The sequence below is a fragment of the Austrofundulus limnaeus genome, unplaced genomic scaffold (assembly GCF_001266775.1).
Source record: "Austrofundulus limnaeus strain Quisiro unplaced genomic scaffold, Austrofundulus_limnaeus-1.0 Scaffold171, whole genome shotgun sequence".
Lineage (NCBI taxonomy): Eukaryota > Metazoa > Chordata > Actinopteri > Cyprinodontiformes > Rivulidae > Austrofundulus > Austrofundulus limnaeus.
In genome coordinates, this window is record NW_013952573.1 from 1,172,323 (window position 1) to 1,181,419 (window position 9,097).

Genomic DNA, 9,097 nt, shown 5'->3' on the forward strand with positions numbered 1-9,097 from the left:
CTGTCAGTCACAATCTGAAAGATTTAAAGGTAAACACGTCAACACGAATAGATGGTCAGTAAATTTAGTTCTTTAAAAAGTTTGGTCGTGAGATTATCTTCTCAAGGTTAATTAAAAGAAAAAACAGCTTTTAATATTTTCCATTGACAAAACCAGGTAAATCCAAGCTAGTCATGCTTTTTTCTTTTTTGGATATTTAACTTCTTATTTGGTGAATTTTCTCAAGACAAGTTGAAAATTTCATGAGTTTTACCTTCAATTTTTTTAATGTTTTTTTTTATTCCACTCAGTCATATAATATGGCAAATTGTTAGTTATATAGTGGTTTGAATTTAGATTGATCCAATGAATGTCAGTGTMTTTTAAATTTGCTCCAACTTTGAGCTTTGGGATAACAAACATCGACAGTGCCACATTTCTTAGGTTTATTTAAGTTGGCCTGAGTTGCAACAGAATCCTATTAAACAGATGGCAAAATGTGAAATAAATAAGTAAATGCAGAAACTGTAACTTAGATGAGAAAAATGGCAAAGAAAGTTAAAAATGTCTTCTTTTTTTTTGTTTTTCCTGACAGGTATGAGCAGGATAAGAAGGCACAGGCTAAAGAAGTGACTGAGTCCTGAGGATAATCTAACCCCCTGCTGCATCACTGCTGACTCAAAGGGAGACTTCATCATCATCTTCATCACATCTACACCATAACCATATTCCACCACATTAAGCCTCAAATCCCTGTAGGAAATATACACTTTAGGTTTCAGATTTCCTCAGGGTGTAAACAAAATGAGAAAATGAATTTTTTGTTGTTTTTACAGTAACTCATAAGACTGACGTTTATGAACGCACAAGTTTTCTGCTCCTAGTGTCTGATTTAACATTTTGATTCATACCTGCTGCACTAACGGGGAAGTTTTGTTTGTTTTTCTCAGTCATCTTTTATCCGTAGCAATCAGAACCTCAGGCAAGTTTCCTTCAAACACTTTGAATGTGGGTTAAGGAATGTTGGTGTGAATGATTTCATCATTTATCTTTAATGCCACGTTTTATAAAGTCCAACTGTACCTCGGCAGTCATTAAAATCATTAAGTACCATGTGACAATTCCTTCCATTTTAAGTTCTTTTAATCTGAGAATAAATCCTGGTTTTAGACTTTGTTTAAATTGTAGGAAAATACTGTTGTATTTTAACGGATCAACGCAGCGAGTCGATGAGCAAACACTGGTACTGACTTAACAGTTGTCATTAACCCTGCTCTTTAAGGCCTTGTTTAGAAAAGTTTTACATTTGTGTCAAATTATTTTTTATTCTAATTCAGATGGTATTTATCTAGAAATCCATTTATTTAGCAATAATTGTTGACTGTTTTGCTGTTTGAACAAGTGAAACTTGATTTGATCATTACATGTATGAATAGTGGCTATAAAATAAATCTTGTCMAACAGGGCACCTCAGAGCTTCACTTGATTATTTTACAGACTTTAGTCACGTTTAATGTTGAGTTTCAGAACATGTTAAAGATTCTGTGACCCGTGATGGACTTGTGACCTGTCCAGGGTGTACCGTGCGCCCCCGCAGTGACCCCCGTGACTCTGAAAGGAAGAAGCGGCTATAGATGATGGATGCTATTTCTGCTCAACAAGGTGCTTTATCTTGATGCAGCATCTCAGTTCTGAATAAATGAAAACGCACAACTGGGGATTTACCACAATTTTATTCACAAGCATAAACAAGAAGTCGGTTTTAGCGTTTTCCTCCAACACGGGGCGCGTTAACCTTCATGGGCTTGGCGATCTTGGGTTTCTGTGCAGCCTTGGCAGAGGACTGCAAGAGGAGAAAGACCATTTTAATACAGCAAACTTTTCAACAGCTCAAATCTACGACTTGATTTTAAAAAAGGCAAATCTTACCTTTGCACTCGGTGCAGCTGGTTTTTTGGCTGCCTGCTTTGCCTTCTTGGCCTCCTTTGCAGCTCTAAAAGAAAAATAAAATAATTCTGAATAACTTCCAGGGATCAGGGTTTCCCCTACAAGAGGGTGGGCAGCCCCAACAGACTCAGTTTTTAATATTTTCTTGTACATAACAAATATCTTGTTAATTAACAGTTGGTTTCTGTTCTGGGAGCGCGGCAGTTTATTTTAGCAGCATGCAGAAGTTCACTTGTGTGGCAGGCCATTATTACATTTAATTGGCTTCACCACACTTTCATTCCACATATCTGAAATTGTTTTATGACTATTAGTTATTGAAGTGAGAGACATATAAGATTCAACTAACAAAGGTTTAGTTGCAGACTTTCATGTTCTGTAATTTTATTTAAAAAAGGCTGCACACATTTGTGTTCAGTTATGTGTAAACTCACATTATGATCAATCTACATCAGAATAGTAACTGGTTCGACCAAGTCACATCGTCGTCATTCTATTTTTTTTAACTGAATAAAGCATCACTGCCCATTCAGTCAAGAATACATCACTTGATTTACTTCAAGTTTGCAAATCAGATCATAGAGTATAACAGCAAAAAGCTCCAATTAACATCTTTACAGGTTACTGTGGTCAAATGTGACATGTAGGTAAGAAAAGGGAAGATGGTTTCAGGTTTGTCCTCCTACCTGATGGCCTGCTCCCTCTGGGCCTTGCGGACCTCAGGTTTCTGATTCCTCTTGGCCAGGATCTCAGCCAGGGAGGCTCCAGTGATGGCCCTCTGGGACTTCACTGTGCGGCGGGTACGCTTCTTTGCCACTTCTTCCTGTTAACAAACAAAGCACACTTATTCGTAACGTAAAATCTGAACAGGAGTATCACTAACCTAACTTGCAAAAACTTGAAAAGTTTAGCCAAAGCCCTAAAATTCAGAGAAGCCTCAACCTTTTGCTAGTCTTCAACAAAAACGTGTTGTAGAGACAATACAGACAAATGATAGCTGTGATTTCTGATTCTGACTTGTTTACAAACATACAGTGATACAAGCTTGTCTCTGGATGTGTACATAACCAAATCTATGTTGACAGTAAGGGCTGTTGCTGTGCACAAACAAGAGAAACACTTACGCGTTCATTGTCTGAACATTAACAGAGAATTAAAACAAATGTTTAATATAAAAAACAAAAAAGCAGGTGGTGCAAATTGGTGATACTACAGAGTACATTGTTGTCTCACAAACATAGCAAACGTTTAACATCTTGTAGTATTCCTGAGGTAACCATATTTATCAGGGCTCTAGAGTGCGACCAATTTGGTCACAAAAGCGACCTGATTTCCTAATAGTGTCACTAAAAAAAAGTCCGGTTGCACTGGTGCGACCAATCACTCGAGGAGGAGCGGTCGCCCGCTGAAAAAAAAGTTTCCATGTTCCATAAAAAATAATCCAGCAGTATCAATGGTCGCCCGCCGACAGTCTCCATCTCTCCTATACTGCGCTCTGCTCGCGGCTCCGCTCCACACCTCCCGCACACACACGTTTATTGTTCTATCCTCATGGGGACTAGGGCTGCCACGATTAATCGATTAATCGACAACTAATCGATTATTAAAATAATCGATGACTAATTTAATAATCGATTAATCGTTTTCTTTTTTTGTTGTTCTTTACTTTGTTTTTCTCTCCAAACTGCTTTGACACCTTCCACTGCCACATCTGCCTTTCTGTCCTTGACACACATGCACAGTAGTAGTAACTGGGGTAGGCCGTGGACGTCACAAGACATTATACAGACAGGCTCTGGTATCATGGCTACCTGACAACAGAGCTCAAAGTGTGGGATCATTTTAAGAAAATGAAAGAGAAACCTGTGTAATATCTGCAGAGCAGAACTTYCCTTCCACAGCAATTATTTTTAGTTAGCATATAGCTAAAATCTAACCATGGTTATATAATAGCAGCTGCATTCTGATGAGATAAGCTCTATGTTTTATTTTCAATTAACGTATGATCTGATTAGTCGACTAATCGAAAAAATAATCGGTGATTAATCGATTATTAAAATAATCGTTTGTGGCAGCGCTAATGGGGACTTTGCTTCCATTCATTTCCCCGTCAATTCTATAGCCAACCATAACCTCCCAGGTAGGCTACACACCTGACCCAAACCCTAACCTCTTGTCCCCACCATGAAGCAAAAATCTGTACACACGCGCGCACACGCATAGCAAAACAACCGTGTTTTTTGCCCCCACCCATATTGGAGTCTGAAAACCAGTTCGTTCTTGTTAACTGGAGATGACAACAAGATATGGATGGTTGCTCGCTCTTAAGTCCATCTTGTTAATTTAACAGTCGGGGTCTGCTCTGTGAGCGCTGCAGATCATTTCAGCAGCACGAGGAAGCTCACATGTATGGCAGGCTGCTTTTGCACTTATTCGACTTTACCACAGTTACATTCCAAGTATCTGAAATTGATTCTTCTGGGTCTCAGGAGGATAAAACTAGACATATTAGATATTTAAGTAAAATAATATAAGATAATAAGATTCAACTAATGCTAATGAAATTGCAGACTTTTATGTGTTATTATTTTTTTAAAATCTGCACAACCTTTTAATAAARATCAGTAATATTTCTGWTATTAATCAWTATTCTCTGTTCATCATTCTGGTTTATCCAAGGCCAAAGATCCAGAGGGCCAAACTACAGGAGTTGTCCATCGGAGGGGCAGGTGTCTAAAAAACAACCACGAAATGTTTAAGATGTTTTTAAGACGTTCATCCCTTAAACATTTGCACTTAGAATTTTATAAAATCACTTTAAATACTTTTCAGTAAGTTATAGGTCTTGTACAATTCTGGTTCAAATAAAGAACTTRATGTTTACTAGATTGTTAACTAATTATTTTCGAGTTAATGTTGCCTTAATGAACAGCGATTAAAAAAATAACCTGTAAAACTCTGTTGTTAAATGCAACGTGGTTGAAAAATTGGGTGCACCTAACTTTTGTGCTGGTGCGCCTAAGAAAAAATATTAGGCGCACCGGTGCAACCAGTGCAAAAAGTTAGTCTAGAGCCCTGTTCTCAGTGAATTGTTTTATGATTACACAAGATGGGTCTGTTGGGAGAGTTTGGAGGCTGGCTGATGTGTAAGCGTCAAAAGCCAGTACTATGATCCCCAGTTGTTCTATGGCTGCAGGTGTGGAGTGAGTGCTGCTACCAAGGCTGCAAAACACAGTCCAGTAACAACACATAACACAGACAAACACCGTGCACACCGTTCACTCACAGCCAAAATATATTCAATACTTTAGCATCAACCTGTTCTTCGTAATAAATCTGTTGTTTAATCCCACAACTGTGATTTAACACACATATTGTCATCATTTGATAACAGTGTTGAGCTGCAGCATCAGCTTACGGTTTGACTTCAACACCCATTGTTGACTTGGTTCATCCCGAAATCACAAGGTGACCAGAGGGTGTCTGAAGTGCTCAGTATGCTCCAATCGAACTGACGAAACCTGATCAGATTGTTTCAAGTGCATGATGAAAACTGAGTGGTTTTGTTTTCAGCTTCGAGTCTCGCACCCCTGCTGGACAACACGCTGGCCAAACTTTTTATTCCCTGCACAAAATAAATTACTGTGTGAATGGTCAATGGAGACGTGCACAGAGGAATCTGACAAAAACTGTGGAGCTTTAACCGGGACAGATTTGTGGACAAATAATATCAGGTAAATGAGTTTTCTTTTCCCCCCAGAGTGTAGAGTCCAGCAAGAAGAAACTTCATGTGTACCATGGTGGGAATGCTTTCCCAGAAGATCCGTGCATACTCTCAGGAGCTGTGTAAAAGTGTGTGTACGAAAACTATTGTCTAACTACCATGTGACTGCTCACCATCTAGATCAGCTGCAAATCAACCATACTGAGCACTTTAGTCCAGGCCTGAGGAGTCTTGTGAAAGAGCCTAATATTATCCCCTTGCAGACACATTACAGCTGGTACTTACAGACTGGCCCTTCTTGTGCTTGCGTCTGTACAGAACAGTCCAGTTGATCTGTCTGGGGTTTCTCTTAGCCAGGAAGGCAGACTCACACTTGGCGTTCAAAAACTGAAACACCTATTTCATTTAAAAAAAAAAAACATAAGATTAAAATGCAAACGTTACACAGAAAACCTTAAGTGATACCTAAACCTTATATTAACTGTAAGCTGTGTGTTAATACTTTAAATTACTTCAACATTAATAATGCGGTCAAGTCTTAGATGAATGCAATTATGTCAGTTATTGTACGAGGTGGTGAAACTAACTTTTACAGGCTACATAATAATACTTTCTTCCACAGAACTGATCAAACTAATACAAAAATTTTAGTTTTAAACGTGTCTAAGCTACATCTGACATCTCAGCTGCTCATGACGCCGGTAGCTAAAGTTAGCATGCTAAACAGCTTTCAACTCACCAACAGAGCATATCAGCACTGAGCTAAAAGTTAAACTTTATTCATGGCTAATGTGATTATTACATTTATACTGTATCCACAAACAGGAAGTAAAAGCTATGAAATGGTTGTGAAATAGCTACCTTTCCGTCTATCCTGGCGTATCGGCGGCCATGGCCGGGGTATATTTTATACCCGCTGAAACTGCACAACTCAACCCTGAAAACAACAAATGAAGCACATCATTAAAAAAACACTAAACACGATTCATCTTTATGTATGTAAAATATTCAGATGATGTGTTTAGAGGTTTAGATGGCTTTTGATTGTATTCGTAAGACTCACTTCATGATGGCTACGAGGGGGCTCGAAACCGGAAAGGACGATGACGGAAGCGGAAACAGAATTAGAGACTTTTAAAGTGACACGAAAAATATTTGTTTTGTGTTTTGTTTTTGTTTTTTTAGTGACATATCTACGGGAAACACTTGAAGCAATGTAACTTTGGCCAAAACACAACCTAATTAATGTTAAAATCTATTTGTGGACAAGCATGCGAGACAAATAGATATAAAAAAAACTAATTGTGATTTACAGATAAAAACATATATTTTAAAAAATCTATATTACAACCAGGATGTTTCTGTATTTTACGTTTTTTATCAAACCACTGTTCTTTCCTCACTGTCTGGAACTTGTTGGCGGGACACAGAATATCAGCGCGCTGTTGAAACGTTGTAGTTTTTCTGGAGCCAAAAGACCATACACCATAAAGGAAGAGRGCTATAGATTGCACTACATTTCCCAGAAGGCTTTGCGTCCTGGTCGCTCTCTTTCGTCCTTCCCACAGTTGCTAGCTAACGCTTGTGTTGTTTGGACCGATAAGATGGGTGTATCGGATTTGCAGTGCGATATAAATGATGGTAAGTGGGAAAAACCTTATTTTATGCAGACAAACATTGAAGACTCGCATTTTTTTATGGAAACGTCCTCGTTGCCTGCTTCAGAGCATTAAACTAGAAATGATAGCTTGTTTTTACGTTAAACAGACCAAAACATTTCGTGTCAGTTCTGTCATGCTTACAGTCTTATTGGGTTAAACACAAAAACAACGACATATTCTTCTACAAGTCCAAACAAATGTGTTGAAAAAGCAATATTTTAGTTACATTTTGCCCTTGATTGTCCTCTAGGTAATATGAGTGGTGATGATTTTGTCAGTCTGTATTTAAAATTTTACCTTGCTTTTTATGTATTCATAAGAATGAATTCATCTTAATGATTTTGTTCTTTATTCTGCCAGGACCTTTGGTGGATCTTTCAGCTAGGGGCATGCAGAAACTGGACCCCAGTTTCACCTGCTCRGAGGACACCCACACGCTCATCTTGGACCGGAACAACATCATGAAGCTGGACCACCTGGAACGATGCACCAGCCTTCAGCAGGTTGTACATTCATCGCCACACAAGAGTCACTTGGGATTCTGTTATTCTATTRTTTTGTTTTGATGTCTGATTGTACTGTCGTTGTGTTCTCCTGATCAGCTTTCTGTAGCCAACAACCGTCTGGTGAGAATGATGGGGGTGTCTCAGCTGACAGATCTGAGAGTGCTGAATCTTCCCAACAACAGTATCGGCTACATCGAAGGACTGCGAGATTTAGTTKATCTAAAATGGCTCAATCTGTCTGGAAACAACATTAAAGTAGGGAGAGATTCCTGCATCTTTTGCTAACATTGTAATTAATCCCCTGGAGGATAATTGTGTGACAGACGTCCTGATCTGTGACAGGTCGTTGAGCAGCTGAACAGCTGTGTCTCGCTGCAGCACTTGGATCTGTCTGACAACAACATATCTACCATCGGTGATCTGACTAAACTGGTGGCATTAAAGGTTGGTGCTAATATGTTATTAGAATTGTTCCCATTTATTATTTTTTCATCATCTTTCTTTGTTCACATTGCAGACACTGCTACTCCATGGGAACAGCATTACAACACTCCGTACTGTTCCTGCTCATCTTCCTGCTCATTTATCCATCCTCTCCCTGGCAGAAAATGAAATAAGGGATCTTAATGAGGTATTTATCCTTACTTATATTAATACAGTTATGATAAATAATGTAATAAAACATTTTGATTGACTAAAATGAATTTGATTGCACTTGAGATGTCCTATCTGGCGCCTCTTCATGAGCTGGAGCAGCTGTCTGTCATGTGCAACCCGTGTGTCATGGCGACGCCCTCGCTGCCGGTTTTTGATTATCGACCGTACATCATGAGCTGGTGCCTGAGCCTGAAGGTCCTCGACGGCTACGTGGTGACACAAAAAGAAGGGTGCGCTCATTGCTCTGCGGCTTCAGTTATGTAGTGAAGACACCACGGGTGTGTTTGAATCTCGTTTTGTATTTTTGCTGCGATTACAGTCTCAAAGCAGAGTGGCTCTACAGTCAGGGGAAAGGTCGCTCATATCGACCCGGGCAGCACGTCCAGCTGGTTCAGTACTTGGCCACCGTTTGTCCTCACACCGCATCACCAGCCATGGAGACTGCGGAAGACGCCAAACTGGAAAAGATCCTCAGTAAGCAGAGGTAGAAGCWTTAAACTGGCACTAAAACACATGAACTGTAAAACACCAGCACTCATTATGATGTTCCTAATCCCTCAACTTGTGTGTGTGTGTGTGTGTGTGTGTGTGTGTGTGTGTGTGTGTGTGTGTGTGTGTGTGTG

At 39.3% G+C, this 9,097-nt stretch overlaps 3 protein-coding genes across 4 annotated transcripts in view; 2 read left to right on the forward strand and 1 right to left on the reverse strand.

Annotated features, from left to right (window-relative positions):
- mpc2b (mitochondrial pyruvate carrier 2b) overlaps nucleotides 1–1,447 on the forward strand; it is a 6,537-nt gene extending 5,090 nt beyond the window's left edge. For both annotated transcript variants that reach the window (XM_014017546.1, XM_014017545.1), the window contains one exon: nucleotides 575–1,447. In XM_014017546.1, coding sequence (XP_013873000.1) covers nucleotides 575–623 — 49 coding nt within the window. In that variant the 3' untranslated portion in view covers nucleotides 624–1,447. The remainder of the gene's footprint in view (nucleotides 1–574) is intronic.
- Nucleotides 1,448–1,693: 246 nt separating this feature from the next.
- On the reverse strand, nucleotides 1,694–6,765 carry rpl24 (ribosomal protein L24). Its single transcript, XM_014017544.1, has 6 exons — nucleotides 6,714–6,765; nucleotides 6,512–6,587; nucleotides 5,936–6,046; nucleotides 2,613–2,749; nucleotides 1,909–1,972; nucleotides 1,694–1,822 (listed from the first exon to the last, which is right to left on the reverse strand). Exons 1-6 carry the CDS (start codon nucleotides 6,716–6,718, stop codon nucleotides 1,742–1,744), a joined length of 474 nt encoding a protein of 157 aa, XP_013872998.1. The 5' UTR covers nucleotides 6,719–6,765; the 3' UTR covers nucleotides 1,694–1,741.
- Nucleotides 6,766–7,091: 326 nt separating this feature from the next.
- The window catches only part of cep97 (centrosomal protein 97), a gene marked incomplete in the record, with an annotated part of 7,036 nt that continues 5,030 nt past the window's right edge, over nucleotides 7,092–9,097 (forward strand). The window contains 7 exon segments of the mRNA XM_014017543.1: nucleotides 7,092–7,291; nucleotides 7,672–7,814; nucleotides 7,914–8,072; nucleotides 8,160–8,261; nucleotides 8,335–8,448; nucleotides 8,538–8,704; nucleotides 8,794–8,958. Of these exon segments, the coding sequence (XP_013872997.1) occupies nucleotides 7,255–7,291; nucleotides 7,672–7,814; nucleotides 7,914–8,072; nucleotides 8,160–8,261; nucleotides 8,335–8,448; nucleotides 8,538–8,704; nucleotides 8,794–8,958 (887 nt within the window).